This window comes from Myxocyprinus asiaticus, chromosome 26, assembly GCF_019703515.2.
Source record: "Myxocyprinus asiaticus isolate MX2 ecotype Aquarium Trade chromosome 26, UBuf_Myxa_2, whole genome shotgun sequence".
NCBI classification, from domain to species: Eukaryota; Metazoa; Chordata; class Actinopteri; order Cypriniformes; family Catostomidae; genus Myxocyprinus; species Myxocyprinus asiaticus.
The window spans coordinates 22,524,865-22,543,687 of record NC_059369.1 but is presented as its reverse complement, the minus strand read 5'-3'; the positions used below and the strand labels follow the sequence as shown (position 1 = coordinate 22,543,687).

At 39.2% G+C, this 18,823-nt stretch overlaps 1 protein-coding gene across 1 annotated transcript in view; it reads left to right on the top strand.

Annotated features, from left to right (window-relative positions):
* LOC127417252 (multiple epidermal growth factor-like domains protein 11) overlaps nucleotides 1-18,823 on the top strand; it is a 133,823-nt gene that overhangs the window by 42,126 nt on the left and 72,874 nt on the right. Inside the window, exon 6 of the mRNA XM_051657129.1 lies at nucleotides 17,882-18,128. Coding sequence (XP_051513089.1) covers nucleotides 17,882-18,128 — 247 coding nt within the window. The remainder of the gene's footprint in view (nucleotides 1-17,881; nucleotides 18,129-18,823) is intronic.

The window sequence follows — 18,823 nt, the reverse complement described above, 5'->3', positions numbered from 1 at the left end:
TAGTTCTTCAGGGTCTAGAGAGAGCCCCCTTTGAGCCTTTGCAGTCAGCCGAGCTTAAGGCACTCTCCTTGAACACTGCCCTCCTGACTGCCCTCACTTCCATCAAGAGGGTAGGTGACCTGCAAGCGTTCTCTGTCAGCGAAACGTGCCTGGAGTTCGGTCCGGGCTACTCTCATGTGATCTTGAGACCCCGACCGGGCTATGTGCCCAAGGTTCCCACGACCCCTTTCAGGGACCAGGTGGTGAACCTGCAAGTGCTACCCCAGGAGGAGGCAGACCCAGCCCTATCGTTGCTGTGTCCGGTGCGTGCTTTACACATCTATTTGGACCGCACGCAGAGCTTTAGGATCTCTGAGCAGCTCTTTGTCTGCTTTGGTGCACAGCAGAAAGGAAGCGCTGTCTCCAAGCAGAGGATTGCCCACTGGTTCATTGACGCCATAACTATGGCATATCACGCCCAGGACATCCCGCCCCTGGTAGGGCTACGAGCCCATTCTACCAGGGGTGTAGCAGCCTCCTGGGCCCTGGCCATGGGTGCCTCTCTAACAGACATTTGCAGAGCAGCAGGCTGGGAAACACCCAACACCTTTGCGAGGTTCTACAACCTCCGGGTGGAACCGGTTTCATCCCAGGTAGTGGCACGCAATACAAGCGGATAAGCCCGGGATAGCCAGCCAGGTGTATTGCTTGCACATAGCGCCTTCCACCTCCTTTTGAGCTGAAGACGTGCACCATTAATTCCCAATAGTGTTCACAAGCTTTGTTCCCTGGTTGACCTCCTCCGAGCCCTGTGGCAGTCGAGTTTTCAGAGAGACTCGCTGCCGGCCCAGTACACGTGCTAACTAAGAGTCCTGTTCTGGGGTAGGTGCTCCGCATGTGGCGGTTCCCTGTAAGGCTAACTTCATGTGATGTATATCTTCCGCTAATTCGTTTCCCTGTTGGCAAACTGCGTCTTCCTTGGGCAGAGCCCCTCTGCCCCAGTCTCCATGTTTGTAGTAACTCCTCCCCCGTTGGGTAGGATCTACCTTGAAAACTCTCCACATGGTTGAACAAAACTGCATTCAGAGATCTCATCACTCATTCCAGAGGGGGCAGTGGTGGCTCAGCAGTTAAGGCTCTGGGTTATTGATCAGAAGGTCAGGTGTTCAAGCCCCAGCACCACCAAGATGCCACTGTTGGGCCCTTGAGCAAGGCCCTTAACCCTATCTGCTCCAGGGGCACCATATCATGGCTGACCCTGCACTCTGACCCCAGCTTAGCTGGGATATGTGAAGAAAAGAGTTTCACTGTATATGTGCAAATGTGTGATAAATAAATATAATTATTATATTAAATATAATTATTAAAAAATTATTAAGATATTTTCTGCACCCCTGAACCTGCCAACCTTTTCCGGAGAGGCTGGAGCTCTCCTGAGGGTTCTTCATGTGACTGCTGAGTGGATGAGAGAGGAGAGGGGCATCTGTGATTGACACACATTGGCCACTTTACAGGACCCTCAGAGCTCGGCTGCAGAAGCTGTCTCTTCATTCCAAAGCCTGCTCCAACCATTGAGACTGTTCCCTTACCTCCTCTCTCACCACTGCAGTCACTCGGCTAATTAAGCTTTAATGTGCTCCTTGCTTAAGTGGGCAGCTCTCTGATGGAGCTCAAGTGGCAAAGAGGCGGAGAGAGTGCAATTTCCTATGAGTCCAATATTTATCAAAACACCTAAACTCTCTACCTTTTCTTAGGGCAATTTGCATATTTTATGGATTTTTGTTTAAATGATCCCACTTATTTAATCAAGCAATGGCAGCTTTTGATGTCTACTAATACAATGTGTGAGTTCACTTGTGAATGTTTAGATTGAGCATTTTTTTTTTATGTAATATTTTTTTCCATTACAAATTACATTATCAGCATAACAATGTGATTAACAAGTTGCATTGTAAAATTAGAATTGAATTTAGTAGTATTTGGTATGCCCCTGTTTTGCTTTAAAGGGATAGTTCACCCTAAAATGAAAATTCTCATCATTTACTCACCCTCACGCCATCACAGATGTGTATTACTTTCTTTCTTCTGCAAAAGAAACAAAGATTTTTAAAAGAATATTTCAGCTCTGTTAGTCCTCACAATGCAAGTGAATGGTGGCCAGAACTTTCGAGGTCCAAAAGGCAGTAGAAAAGTAATCCAAAAGACTCCAGTGGTTAAATCCTTATGAAGCAATGTGATAGGTGTGGGTGAGAAACAGATCAATATTTAAGTCCTTTTTTCCTGTAAATCTACAATTTCACTTTCGCATTCTAGTGTGGAAGTAACTTAAACTTTCGCATTCAGTCATCTACTGGTTGGGGCTGGTTAAAGGAGGAAATTAATAGTAAAAAATGACTTAAATATTGATCTGTTTCTCACCCACACCTATCATAGTGCTTCATATGGATTTAACCACTGGAGTCTTTTGGATTACTTTTATGCCTCCTTTATGTCATTTTTGGACTTTAAAAGTTCTGATCAGCATTCACTTGCATTGTGAGGACCAACAGAGCTGAAATATTCTTCTAACAATCTTCATTTGTGTTCAGCTGAAGAAAGTCTTACACATCTGGGATGGCATGAGGTTGAGTAAATGATGAGAGAATTTTCATTTTTGGGTGAACTGTCCCTTATGACAGCATGCACTGTCAAGTCATTTTTATTTGTATAGTGCTTTTCACAACACACAACATTTAAAATCATGCTTTAACAGAAAATGAAACTGTAATATCTATAATGTCTTAGAGTCATCATTGTGTAGTTTGATTAAATATGATTGTAAATTGTGTATAAAAATTATTTTATTTAGAACCCCTCTGAGCAAGCTGAAGGCAACTGTGGCAAGGAATACAAAACTCCATAAGATGTTGGTTAATGGAGAAAAATAACATTGGGAGAAATCAGCTGTTGGGGCCAGTTCCCCTCTGGCTAAACATCATGAATATAATGGCAATATTAGTTATTTATGTGCAGTGCAGGTCATGGTTTAAGATTAGTAAACTAAGTATGTGTTAAGGTCCAGTGTTTAAAAAAATAAAAAATAAAGATTTTTTATGAACTGTAAGATTAATGACTGATGTCTTTGAAGTTCATCCTGGATTAACTGCAGAAGTTCACATAGATGCATTGTCCTTTGTTAGTTTGCTGATGAAGGCTTTTTTGGAAATTAAATGATAGTCTTTATATTCCATTTCAAGAGTGTAGTCCATCAATAGACAAAGGTGATGCAGGCAGTGATCAATGAGGTGCATCGCAGTTTCTCTGTAGAAATGAACATAGTTGGGAACTACATTTTCTAGTATTTTCGACATACTTGGTAGATTTGAAATCGGTCTGTAATTAGCCAATTCTCCAGGATCAAGCTGTGGCTTCTTAATAAGTGGTTTGATAGCTGTCATTTGAATGTTTCTTGGGACATGTGCTAAGGATAGCGAGGAGTTAATAATATTAAGAAGAGGTTCTGAGATTATAGGGAATACCTCTTTTAAGAGCTTAGTTGTTATTGGATCTAACATTGTTGTTGTGGCTTTTGATTTTCTGATACGTTTTGTTAGCACTTCATGACCTATGACAGCGAAGGATTGAAGTTGCTTGTGAGGAAAATTATGAGACTGTTTTCTGAGGTGCTGTGACAGTTGATTGCATAGTTCCAATTTTATTTCTGATTATTTCAATTTTATCAGTAAAGACATTCATTAAGTCATTACTATTATGGTGCGACAGAATATCTGGTTCAGTCGATGATTTATTCCTAACCAATTTAGCCACAGTACTGAATACACAACTAGGATTGTTGTGGTTATTTTCTATGAGTTTGCTAAAATATGTTGACCTGGCAGCTTTTAGTGCCTGTCTGTAGCTACAGACACTATCCTTCCATGAACAGTGAAATAACTCTAATTTTGTATTCAACTTGCGCTTCATTTTCCAAGCTGCTCTCTTGAGAACATAAGTGTGATCATTGTACCATGGTGCTGGGCTTTTCTTTCTTGAATTTTCTTTAATCCAACACTAACAAGAGTGCTAGAGAAAACTATTTATATTTTCTGTTATTACATCAAGTTCTTCTAGACTTTTCATCTTACTGGGTATGTGAGACAATTCTGGAAGATTATTAGTGAAGCTATCTTTAGTGGTCGAAAGAATAGTTCTACCTGAATGATAGCGTGGTGTAGATTGAGCGACATTATCTGATCGCAGCAAACAAGAGACGAGGTAATGGTCTGAGATGTCATCGCTCTGCGGCAGAATTTCTATATTATCAACATCAACTCCATATGACAGAATTAAATCTAGTGTATGATTATGGCGATGAGTTGGTCCTGTCACATTTTGTCTGACTCCAAGAGAGTTGAGAATATCAATAAATGCTAATTCCAATGTGTCATTTTCGTTATCTATGTGAATGTTGAAGTCACCAACAATTAAATCTCTATTTACATTAACTACTAAATCCAATAGAAAATTAGCAATTTCACTAAGGAAATCTGAGTACAGCCCGGGTGATCTATATAATGTAGCAAGGGCAAAAGACGACAGAGACTTTTTATTTATATCTGACGGTGATATAAAAAGACTTATATCCTGTCCTCTGAGTAACACCAAAAACTTCACTGTGAATTGTAGCAACACCTCCTCGACCCTTCAGATGAGGCTCATGTTTATAACAATAACCTGAGGGAGTAGATTCAACTCAACTAATATATTCATCCGGTTTAAGACATGTTTCAATTAAACAGAGTGCATCCAAACTATGATCTGTGATAATTTCATTTACAATCAGTGCTTTGGTTGAAAGAGATCAAATGTTTAGTAGCCCTACTTTTTTATGATGTTTATGTTTATGTGGCCTGTGTGACATCTCAAGGCAGCTAGCAGACGTTCGGATTAACCAGATTGTCTGCTTCCTGACCTGGACCCCAGTTAGTCAAATACTATCACTATTTTAAAAGGGGCCAAACTATTAGTCCGATGTCGGATTTCAATAAAATGGCTGAAGGTTTCTGTGTTGTTCTGTCTTTTCTGAGTTCTGAAGCAAAAACACTTATTGATATTAATTATTAATTTGCACTTTATCAATTGACTCTGTTATTAACTTTATCTGACTCCAATTTTATATTAATCTGACTCCAATTTAAGTTGAACCTCTAATTTAGATTTAAACTCTAATTGATTTCTGATCATTCTTTTAATTTAATCTTTTAAAGTTATTGATTAATCTGAATCGTCCTAACTTTCATTAACCTTTCATTCGGGTCCTGATCGTCGCTCAGAGTCATATGCCGGCCGATTAATTACATAGATCTCACGAACACAAAATCACCAGTTCCGTTTATAGTCAGCAGTTGCAGGGTTTAATAATATCATCTGGTTTGGCCGCCTACTGCTTGCTCATAACCAGATGATAGTTTTATTTAGTCACGTTTCATACAACTTGCTACGACGGTGATAAGCAGTGACTGGTAGTCTTTTGTGGTTTTCTCCTATTCATAAGCTCCAGTAATGATCATTATCCTGGACATAAGTTTGCGGTAACAAAAGGTGTCCCACGAATCTACCGGTGATAAATGATTTTGGAGGAATATCGAATAAATAAAAAAGTAACAATTTGTTTGCCAGGTAGGATTTAAAACATAAGTTACAAAATCAATCAAAGCCAATTTCACGCATGATCAGAATAAACAAACATTCCTAAAAATCAAAGACTTGATCACACGCAGCGATAAGCAAGGGATATCTGACTACAGACTCCCCAAGTTCCTTGCCAACCTTCCTTAAATATCCAGACAGAAAACATTGTGTACCAAATGAATATCACACTGTGGTGATATTCAGGTGAAGATTTCAGCTTTGTAAAACAATGCAAAGGCAATTTGCAATTTATCACACGTGGTGATATACAGGTGTAGATTTCAGCTTTTGTGAGAGAGTTCAGATGTTGTTTGAAGTCGAAAGTTCTCTGTTATTCCATGAATTGATGTGTGTTGGGCTATCAGACACCTTGGCATCGGCCTTACACTATTAAGACTATGAGCCAAATTACTAGAGAGGAGAGCGGCACTTTCACTGGAGGGATGGAGTCCGTCTCTCTTTAGCAGGTCAGGTCTATCCCAAAAACTCTTCCAATTGTCTATAAATACTGTGCTATTCTTCGGACACCATTCAGACATCCAGCCATTCAGTGATACTAATCTATTATAAACCTCGTCACCACAGAGGGGAGGGGGTTCACAAGTTCACACACCTCTTTAACATTATCTTTAGTGATCTCTGACTGGTGAAGCCGGACATCGTTAGTGCCAACATGAATAACGTTAGTGCCAACATTGAATAACAGTTTTAGAAAATCTAAATCTAAATCGTACTTTCGCCTTTAATGTCTGCTCTGGACTCTACAAATCCATTTTATTCCAATTTGAGAAGATTCCAAGAAAACAAGAAAATCTCACCTTTTGAACAGAGGTGTTAACATGGTCAGGGTCACAAATTTGCCAATTTGATTAGCGACATAGAAATAGTAACTTAAATATATCTTATTTATTTTACGCATCTTTGTTTCGATTTTTTTTATCCTAATGTTTTGTTTTTTTTCAGTTTCGAATTCAAGGTTTTCATTGTGGATCCACTGTAAAATGGCAGAGATGTCTGTTTAAATTTCAAACTAATGTTGATGATTTAAACAAATGATGTCATCATTGAGAACATAAAATAATCTAAGAAGTAAGTGATGCACTCTGACCCTCTGATGATGGAGCATGTCATTGTTGTTTCCTGAGTCCTCCATGTTTAATCTCCACGGCTCTGGTGGGCAGACGGCCACCTGCCGAGAGTCGTAAAACCCCTAGCAAAGATTAATCTCCGCACAATGAACATTAGCATTATGTCAGATCATTAAAAGCCAATTATACTGATTTGTGTGGTGTACATGTGGTGGGTGAGTATTATGAACTAAAAGTTTAGCACATTTTTCACTTTAACGTTGTATGTTGGTCCTATAACTACAATCCGTCCACTAACTACCACATGTCGGTGCATTATTTTTGTGTGAATCCATTGAAAAGGAAAACACCAACAATGTTTTGTTTTAGTACGAAATTTTTCTAAAAAGTGGATAGTTCCAACTTGAAGTTCTGAGTGGATGAGCCACGCTTTAAGCTGTTACGCTGTAAAATGACTTTAAATGCACACCTGTGACCACAAGTTCTATATTAATGCACCAAGTTGTTTGCAACTGCAAACTGCATACGAAAATGAACAATATTATTCAGCAGAATACTTTTTTATTCCAAAAAGAATATTACATTTAAAGGAATAGTTTTTGTGAACTTTCCCTTTAACTGTTTATCAAGAATTGGTGTCTTTTGTCATAATAATTTTTTTTAAGAAATAAGTCACTTGAGTGTGTTACTGTTAATTTTCCACAGTGGCTTATCGCTTTCATCTTTGATAGCTTGCTATTTCTTCTCACTCCTATTTACGTCTTTTGTATGTGAGATATCCTTTTCACATGATAAAGTGTATACTATTGCCAGCACCTACAGAATGAATTCATGTTCAGTAGACTAGCAACAGACTGAAGGAAAGATGTATAATCTAACCTAATTTCCACCCTCTCCCCACTTACTAGTTTCCAGCAGGTTCAGATGCCATTGTTACTCATAAAACATTGGCAGTGTAGGTCAGTAGAGATCTGTATGTTACATTTCTCTATCATTCTTTCCCTGTCCACAAGTTTTTTAATTGTCCTATTTTTGGTCTTCAATTCTCTGTTTATTTGCTTTGGCATAATGGTCAAGTGGTTCTTGTAATAGACTCATAATAAGCAGTTTTCTGGTTTGAAATACACACATATGCAAAGACCATACAGTCTACTGCACTCAAAGGAAATAAGCTGTGTAAATGGCTGAAAATTCCCATTCCCTTGTACAAGAGCTTTTGATCCACAGTGAATGTGAACTTATTTTGCTATGAGAAAACTGTAAAGACTTATGGGGCACCAATAGAATTATCCACAAGTTTTCAGACTGTAGCTCTTAAAGGGATAGTTCACCTAAAAATTATGCTGTATTCCAAACCTGTATTCATCCATGGAATACAAATGGAAATGTTTGGCAGAATGGAAGCCTCGGTCATCATTTACTTTGATTGTGTGGAAAAAAAATAACATTGAAAGTGAATGGTGACTGAGGCTAACATTCTGCCTAACATTTAGAAATTCTCATCCAAATGTTAAATTCTGTATTGCAGGGGAGAAAGAAAATCATATGGGTGAGTAAATGATGAGAATTTTAATTTTAGTGTAAGTTATTCCTTTAAGAAACACTTTGCAAATCAGGAGCAATGGGCTGCCATGTTTTCTGATTAATGTGCATTATTGGTGATGCATCATGGCTGTTGTTGTGTTTTCAGCAGATTGGAGTGCAAGGTCAGGGGAGGGACTGCAAGCGTCACTACAATGTAGCGACTTCATAATTAAGCATACATCATAAGGCACCATTCTGTAGGCAGGCAGCTGGCACACACACGCTTTCCCTGCATTTTGACCTGTAGTTGAACTACGTATATGTGGTATACTGACCCCTGGTGAGAAAGTTTCATGCCATCAGGTCAGGAAAAAGGGCTAATGTGAGCAAAACATCCCCTTTGGCCCAGATCAGCTTTAAACGAGTAGGTTACACAACAATATAAAACAATAGCATATGCAGAGAAAATGGCTAAATATGTGGGTTTAAATTACTGTTCTGTGTTTATCGTCAACAAAATGCAGCATTAGAATGGAGTTGAGTCACAGTATCTATCAAGTGTGGATCACTCGCCTACATCTGCCTGGTCTCTCCATCATCGACCCTCTGCCACGGCCCCTGGCACCATCTACTTCATCCTAATTAAAATTAATAATTGAAAATAGGAAATCGATGGGTGCAAATTAAGCGCTGCACGAGTGGGCTTTATTGGGTTGACATTGTCTCAAGAGCAACGGTTGTTGGTCACTGTCTATCTCACATTTGTCACATGTATCTCCATCTCATGTATCTCTTTATCTCAGTCCATCTTTTCTAGGTGGAGGAAATATAAAAGAGCCTTGTTGTTTGTTAGCCTCCTGCTATAGAGATCTTGAGAATAGCTTGTATAGTTTTCCCATGGGAGAAGTGGAAGATAGAATTATTAATTAGGGAAAGCAACTGCCCGTGTAACAATCTGCTGAGGAGGACACTTCTGACTTTTGTTGAATAAGCTACTGGTTTGCTGCACTAGGTCATGGCTTTTTTCGAATTATTCACCAGTGCAATAACGACCCAACTTTTGCCTGCATCAATCACTGAAAAGATCCCTGCACCTCCACCCTCGCTAAAAGATGCTGCTATCGGATAGTGGCGTCCCTCAGTTTGCCTGAGAAAGGTCTGTAGCACAGTATTGAATAGAAGGTGACTTCTCAGTGCTGATATTGATCTAAGATCACATCCTAGATATATCTTGAACAAATGACCCAGTTGAATCCACAGGGGAACATCTTTTTCTAGATAGTGATTAGTTAGTACTTAATTTGATATGGATATCTTTGTCTAGATCTAAATAACCCTCTGTGTGCACAACATGTTCAAGAAGCTGATAGGGTTTAGTGAAGACTTGCCTACTTGATTAGATGATTTGCATTTGACTTGAAAACAGATTTCCAGATTTACCAAAGAATTCAAGGTTCAATTATATAATTTTTTTGATGTTAAAGTACATTTTTCCCCCGTGCAATGTAAGATGATTTGTATAAAACATGTAAATAAAGTGGCTCATGCTCTGTTTGTTTGAACATCCAGCAACATTGGCTCAATCAATGGTGTGAGTTTTGACAGGACTGTCTGACCAACCAATGATGGAAAAGGGGAGGGAAACTTTTTAAAAACAGTTATTATTTTTGCAATTCCTTTTGGGGACACGATTTGAATAAGAGACGACAAATTTTAACCCAAACGAGCAGTTGTTATTTCCACCTACGAAGAGCATTGTAATAAAGGAGAAGTACAATAAGTCTGATGTCTGCTTTGCTATTGCCAAATCATGAGTGCTAAAACTTTATAGCGGGATACTCTACCATGGACACGTTGTCAGGGTATTGCAGCACTATTAATTATTTCATGATTTTGTGTTATTTTTTGAGTTTAATGTTAAACAAAGACCTTCATCACAGCAAAACCAGCAATTAAACCTGTTAATATACACAAGTTTGTTAAAGAATTGTTCATGTACTGCAGGTACTACAGTATAATAGATCAAAAATACAAAACACTAAAGTCTTTACATGTGAACCATAACACAGCATGTAGTGCAAAATGACACGACATCAGCACATCCTTATGCTACGTGGCTCTCCTGAGGCTTTGGCTGGCAGGTCCCATGCTGTTCCTCTCTCCTGGGGAAAAGGAAACACATAGCAGGGGCTTGTCTGAGATAAATTAGGGTAGGAGGGACGCCCCAGTCCATCGAGGCAGCTTGGCAGATGCAGTACAAACGCTCCCCCCTCTGTTTTTACAGCTCAGCACAATCTTCATGACTATTGGCAGTATCTTCTATATATTTAGAAAAACATCCATCAGCTCCCCACCCCAGATAATGCATCCCAAATTCCCTAATGTATCCATAATTCATTCTTCAGTCGACTCTTACAGCGTGCTAATAAACAACATAGTGATAATTGTCAGTGGAGTTCTAGAGGGCACACTGGGTCATTTGATGGTGAGAACATCGGTAGCTTTTACAAGTGTAAGTTTAACAGCATGTCCAGTAGACATTTATCATCCCAGTGTACCAAACAATCGTCACTTTCTGCAAAAAGGGCCATGTTTACAAATTTATTAAAAAGAGCTATATTAGGCCCGTTCATCAAATGCAGGCAGCTAAGAGGACAATGAAAATGGTTGGAGGGGTAATTATGGAGCATCAGAGAAAAGAGGCAGTATATGTTTGTGTGTGTGTGTGTGTGTGTGTGTATGTGGGCAGGTTTAAGTGGTTTTACGAGGACTTTTTTTAGGTTACAAACTGGTAATTACAAGGGTATTATGCTATAAATGTGGTTTATGAGGACATTTCTACTGTCCACATAATTCAAATCGCTTAAAAAACATACTAAATGATGTTTTATTGAAAATTTAAAAATGCAGAAAGTTTTTTGTGAGGGTTAGGTTTAGGGGTAGGGTTAGGGTTAGGGGACAGAATCTATAGTTTGTACAGTATGAAAATCATTATGTCTGTGGAGAGTCATAATGATAGCTGCACCAACATGTGTGTGTGCATTTTATTGAGCTTCAAGAAATGGCAACTCCCCCCTCAGATATTTAAGTCAAGAGACTTCCAAAAATGCAACTTCCAAAAAAAGTATATATATATATATATATATATATATATATATATATATATATATGTGTGTGTGTGTGTGTGTATATATATATATAGGGTTGGGGAGTAACAGAATATATGTAACGGGATTATGTATTTAAAATACAAAATATAAGTAACTGTATTCCACTACAGTTACAATTTAAATTGTTGGTAATCAGAATACAGTTACATTCAAAAAGTATTTTGATTAATTAAAATATTACTTTGCATTTTATTGTCATTTGTTCAATTTAATATGTAGTCTATTCAGTTGGAAAACATTTATACATATAAATGATGCAATATAAAGAGCATTTGAACAGCAGTGAAACACTTAAGATGTGTTACATTCATACAAGCAGACAGAGAAGTACGTTTTGAAGTAAGTTTGGAGCAGTGGAAATATAAATAAACCTTGTGTAAATTGTCATGTAAACATTTAGCTTTATGCCAAGCTAAAAAGCTATTTCTAGCCATTTTACATGCACCTGTTACCAGGCATGATCATACATTTTTATCAAGAAAATCCATGTTAGATCATAATTGTTTTCTCTAGTAAGATCTTTGATATTAGGGCAAAAATCTTATTCTTGATGAGAATTTTTGTCATGTTTTTCTGTAAAAAATATCTAAAAATCCTTAAAACAAGGTCTGTTTGCCTTTATCTTGTTTTAGAAGCTACAAAATTTTGAAGCAATAAGATATTTGGGCTTTTTTCAGATCATATATTTTTAACATGTGTATTTTGTCTTACTGTACTGACAGAGTTTTTATAGTCAAAACAAGTGAAAAAATCTACCAGTGCTGAAGAAGTAATCCAAAGTATGTAGAATATATTACTGACCTCGAGTAATCTAACAGAATACGTTACAAATTACATTTTACAGCATGTATTCTGTAATCTGTAGTGGAATACATTTTAAAAGTAACCCTCCCAACCCTGTATATATATAAACATTTTTGGCTAAAGCACTGTGGCAGAAATTACACATTCACATCACACTAAATTTGGTCCACCTTCCACAGATCATTTGCTTTAAACTGAAAATTAATTTACCATTTACCGACACTCATGTTGCTTGTAACCCACATGACTTTTTCCTATAGAAATTTTGTCGGGATTCAAACCCGGGTCGATAGATTGACAGACAGACAGACAGACAGACTCTTAAAAATAAAGGTTCCAAAAAGGGTGTTTTGTGGCGATGCCATAGAAGAACCATTTTTGGTTCCACAAAGAACCTTTCAGTGAAAGGTTCTTACAGTAAAAGAAACATTCTAAATAGGTCTAAAGAACCTTTTTTCACTACAAAGAACATTTTTTGCAATGGGAAGTTTCCATGGATGTTAAAGGTTCCTCATGGAACCATGCATGTGTAACCGGTTCTGCTCAACCTGTGTGTGTGTGTGTGTGTGTATGTGTGTGTGTGTACCTGCTCCGAACAGAATTCGGGGTCTCAGGCATGGGAGAAGAGCGCGCTAATGAGGAGGCTTAAGGTGACAGCCTCGTCTAGCATCAGTCGCTAGTGTGCCTCTTGAGGCCAGGGGAGTGAGGTTTACACATACCGCACAGCTATAACATACCAGCTGGCTCCCGTTACACTCACCTCCCTAAACTTCACTCCCATCCATGTCACGGCACCTCTGTAACCGGTCCTGCTTGACCCGCTCCAAACAGGATTCGAACCAGCATCTCCAGCATGGGAGGCGGGCATGCTAATGTGGAGGCTAAAGGCGACAGCCTCAAGCATCAGTCGATAGTGCTCCTTTTGAGGTCATGGGAGTGAGGTTTACACATACGTATAGTAGCTCACAGCTATCACGTACCAGCTGGCTCCTGTTACACATGCTGATAAAGAACCTTTATTTCTAAGAGTGTAGACAGATAGATGGATGGATGGAAGGATGGACAAACAGAACTGGTAATATCAGAGCACATAAGGTTTTGCCATTCACAATGTATTTTAAAACAGCATATTTTCATTTTCATGTTGTACACTGTTTAACAATGCCTTAATAAGGGTTTTCTGTATAACCTGTGCTCTGACAAATACAATCTACTGGCACTAAAGAGAACTCGCTCTAAACGTCACTGAGGCATAGAGACAGACTTGAGTCACATAGCTCACAGCGCTATGATAGTGACTCACAGTAATTAAGACACTCTGTCATGAAAGGAAACTCCCATACTGTATTCATCGTGGCTTAGCAGAGATTAACTCAAACAGAAGAGTTCAGCTGTCAAGGTTTGAGATCTTCATATATCTGTTATTGTCTAGAATGCAATTCCTCAAGTCATTAACCACAAATGCTAAAACTTGGGTGAGAAGGGTTGACCGGAGTGTGTCCCTTCACCGCTGGAGCTCTAATTAAAGGAATGGAATGGGCTGGACTGGGTGCAAGGAAGTAGTAATTGGCCCTGGAGGCACTGTGTGCTGTGATAGAGACACAGTGCTGTAATCAGGCTCTTGTACAGTGTTTCCTATTACACTAACTGATTCAGGAACCTTTGGCCCTGTTACAAACATTTAGATGGCTGCACTCTAACTCTTGGATGATAAAAAGGGCAAATTGCAACTGTTGAAGCTTTTGGTTAAAATTCCCAACTTTTTTTAAAGGAATAGTACTGTACACCCAAAAATAAAACAAAATCTGTAATTATTTACTTACCCCCATATTATTCCAAAATCGTGGGGCCTGTGCATTTTTATTTTTTTTCTGTAGAAAACAAAAGGAGAATTTTGGGGGAATATTCATGCAGCTCTTCTACATACAATAGCAGTTAATGACCACAAATTTTAAGCTCCAAAACGTACCCAGAAATTGTGGTTGTTATTCATTGAAGATCTTGCCCTCCACTGCAGTTCTCAAATCTCATTCTCTATTTATATACTGATTCAAACGTGTTGCATTCGGCTACAACACTAGCCAATGAACCACCGACCTTTTGCCATCAATGGTGTCATTTTTCAATCATAACATGAACACCAGATTTCAGACCTTTAGCAGAAGGGAAGATTATCAGTGAATAGCAACTTAAATTTTGGCATATATCTAACACCAAGCTAATATGGCTTAAGATTACTTGGAATATACAGTAGTGGTTAAGTTAAGTGGACTACTTTCTTGGAGTTTTATGGTGTTTTGACAGCTGTGGTCACTATGAACTGTTGTTGAGTGGAAAAGAGCAGCATGAAAATTCTTAGAAAATGATTTTGTGTGCAACAGAAAAATTACAGCATGTGGGTTAGAAACAACAAGAGGGGGAGTAAATATTAATGACAGGACTTACATTTTTGAGTGATCAGTTCTTTCAATACAGCATTGTAGACAGCATAACCAGGCCTTGCAGCTTGTTCCACATGAGTGTTATATTTTGTCATCAAAATACGATGGTTTACACTTTACAAGTCCCTAATTAGCCAGTAATGTTAATGTTTATTTAGTTATGCACAAAGATTTAGGCAGCACCAAAATACATATTTTTCAGCCTTAATAATTTTTGAATTAGGCCTGCAGCTGAAAGGATTTTACTTTCTTTGTAATGAGGATAGGGAGACATGTGGGAGAACTTCAAGTACCAGCATTACAGATTTCTCAGCCTCAGTTTTCATAGAAATGTGCATGATGCTGCCCTACACTGAGATCTCATCCAACTATCTGATCAGATCAGACCATTATATTTTCCTGCTTATTAAAGTACAGTACACAAACTCATGCACACAGCTCGGCTCTGATGCCTTTAGGTGCAAGTTTGTGAAGGAGAGCATGGGTTGTCTCCCAATACACATCCTTTGATTAGCCTGTTAGTGCAATGCCAAATGCTTTTAATAGGGGTTGTTGTCCAGGTCGGCCATTTTGTGTACTTACCAAGAAGTCTCTGCCCACACACGCACTCGCTAATGTTCACTGCCCCATTGGGGGCATCATTCACTTCTCCCTCATCTTTTCTCTGATTAGACTCATCCTTACAGAAGCTCCCTTCAGACTTTAAACACAGAGAAATAGGAATAAGACTAGGTGTGTTTTACAGCCTTGCCTGTGGCACCAAGTGAACTCTGACTCTTTAATCGTGACTAAATGCTGTCAGAGGGCCCATGAGTCGAGAAAAACTAAACACAGAAGAGACGGGCCGAGAGATAATGGGCTTTAGGAGGCTGATGAGGCGTCTCGCCTTGGGGGGAAAAGAGGCTTTGAGTCTTCAATGGCAAAGTTTTGAGCAGCTTCTGAGAAAAAGACTTCTGCAAATTAAGCTCTGTCTAGATTTTCATTTTATTTGGCCTCCTCCGCAGTGATTTAGAAGAGCTGCAGATGAAGAGGCAGGTGGACTTGAAGCCAAAGCAGAGTGGATTTGCTGTGTTGAATGGGAGGGAAACTGTTTGCTGCTCAGTGTGACGTGTCTTCGAAAGTGAGGCTGATTGGGAGTTGACGAAGTCTGGGGGCCAACGGGTGCAGCAAACAGTGGATGTGTTGTGTTTTTCTGCTCTTTTTCCTCTCATCAGCGTGGGAGAGCTGAGAGGAGAGTGATGAGTGCTGATTGACTGCGAGCAGAGCAGTCAATCAGCATTTCTGTCTTCACTGACCTCCCGCAGATTCCCTACCTTTAATGCAGCCTGGTCATTTGTGTGGCATGAGAGCTCATCCAACAGGAGAACTCATCCGTGGCAGATTTACTCAAATCAATAATGTGCCTCCTGGCCTCTGTGAGCTGCTTAACGCGGCCTGCTTTGCACCTTTCGGGAAAGACTCGCCACGGTGCCAGGATGTTCCTTGACCCCCTTCTGTGCCAGTCTATCTTTTTCAAGTGCTGATCATTGACCTGATGTTAGTCTGGCACAGACACCGGATGCTGGTTCTTCACAGTAAACAGTCCTCATTAGGTCTTATCCACTTTCAAAATGGCCTTCTTAGCTTATTAGCTTTGCCAAGTGCTTGACATTCATGGTGTAGACTAGTGGTTTAAGATCTGGGTTTGGTAACAGGAAGTTTGTATTATCGTGACCTATCACAATTGTGTTCTCGAGCGAGGCACTTAAATGAAGTTTGCATCAAGGGGATTGTCCCTTTAATAAGAGTTTTTTGCATTGCTTTGGACAAAACCATCAGCTGTTCCACTAGTGTCACCACATGGAATTGCAAAAACTGACTGTTCTGTGAACGCCCGCCATGTCTATGATTGGTCGGACAAACAAATACCCCCGCCCCAAACACAGGCTATTGGTTAATGTTGCTGTGTCAAGCTGGTCGGGATGCTCAAACAAACAGAGCAATGTTTTGATAGCCCCACAGAGCCACAGTGATTCCACTTTTTGAGGGAATCAATTTTACAATTGAGAAAATTTCTAAAGGAATTTTAACTATGAGAAAATTTATTTTAATTATTTTCTCCTATTCCATCTTAAAGTGATAGTTTACCCAAAAATAAAAATTTATTATTTCTATATGAAAATGTATAACTTACTCATGTTGTTCCAAACCTGTATGACTTTCTTTCCTCCATTAAATACAAAAGGAGATGTTAGGTCTCATTCACTTTCATTAAATCTTTTTTTCATACAATGAAAGTGAATGGTGACTGAGATTGTCAGTCCATAACAATCTGCCTAATGTGCAGAGGAAACTGTAGAAAAGCCATGTGTAGGCTGATTCCCCTGAAAAATGTAAACAAAAGTAGATCTGTAGAATTGTAAAAATATTGCTCTCTTTTTTTAGTATCCTGACCTGCCAGACATAGCAACACTAGCTAACTAGTGGCACGAGTTTGAGATTGGGGTTTGTTTGACCAAGGGGGAGTGTTCAGGAAACCTGTTAAAAAAAGTAATATTTTTGCAATGGTAACACTAGTGATGTGAGAATAGCACACTTCCCTTTTAAAGAACGCCTTTAATATATCAGAAATAATGCAAAAATATTGATTAAGCAGTATTTTATGGTATGAGGTGGGGAAGCCAGGAGATAAACGATTCTCACAGTCACCTCAAACACCTCCAGGTGCACAGAGAAACATTTATGCTATCTACTGTAACAGTGTAAACACAAAAACAACTGTGTCAGGCCCAGAGATTTATAGCATCCCTGGGCCACTGGCTGCAAGATTAGTTATTTGCTTGCAAAAGAGTTTTCCTCCATCGTGATATTAGCTTGTTGATAATTTAGAGTGAAGAGAGGGCAGAATGTAAATAATCTATGCTTCAGCTAATCCCCACTCTCAGTAGGATTCACTTGTATTGATAAACACTGTGCAAAGCCATATATTTCAGCATATGGTAAGTAATAAAATTCAATGTCTTCACAAATCTTGCGACTTGCCAATTGCAGGATTACAGGTTGGCAGTCCACATTCTGTTGCTCAGGATTTAGTACAACCAAGTTGTTCTGATCAGCAAGAGTGTCCTCCCTCAATTTTTGCTGGAGTATGGCAGCATTTTAGGTAGAAGAGTCTCCTTTCTGTGCCTGGTGTAAAAAGCCCCTTTTCTTCTCCTCTGTGTTTCAGGTTGTGAAAGTGGCCACTGGGGGCCCCACTGCAGCAACCGCTGCCAGTGCAAGAATGGGGCCCTGTGTAACCCCATCACAGGAGCCTGTGTATGCACAGACGGCTACCAAGGCTGGCGCTGTGAGGATCAGTGTGAGCCTGGATACTATGGCAAGGGCTGCCAGCTGCAATGCCAATGCCTCAATGGGGCCACCTGCCACCATGAGACGGGGGAATGCATATGTGCACCAGGCTATATGGGCCCGATGTGAGTACCAGAGATAAAGCCGTCTGGTTTGCAATGTAGGGTATATAAGGTATTTCCATTTTATTTCGATATAAATCGTATTGTATTTTGATATTATTAGAATAATATATGTGTGTGTGTGTGTATGTGTGTGTTTATTATATTTTTAATATTGTATATATTATGTGACACACACACACACACACACACACACACACACATACTATATATATATATACTTTTATTCACCAAAGTGGCATTCAACTGATCACAATGTATAGTCAGGACATTAATAACATGAAAAATTGCTATTACAATTTGAAAACAAATTCAGAACTTCTTAAACTACTTCAAAGAGTTCTCATAAAAAGCTCCTCCACGTGCAGCAATGATAGCATTGCAGATCCTTAGCATTCTAGCTATCAATTTGTCCAGATTCTCAGGTGACATTTCACCCCACGCTTCCTGTAGCACTTGCCATAGATGTGGCTGTCTTGTCGGGCATTTCTCACGCACCTTACAGTCTAGAAGATCCCAGAAAAGCTCAATGGGGTTAAGATCCATAACACTCTTTTCCAATTATCTGTTGTCCAATATCTGTGTTTCTTTGCCCACTCTAACCTTTTCTTTTTGTTTTTCTGTTTCAAAAGTGGCTATTTCTTTGCAGTTCTTCCCATAAGACCTGCACCCCTGAGTCTTCTCTTTACTGTTTAGGA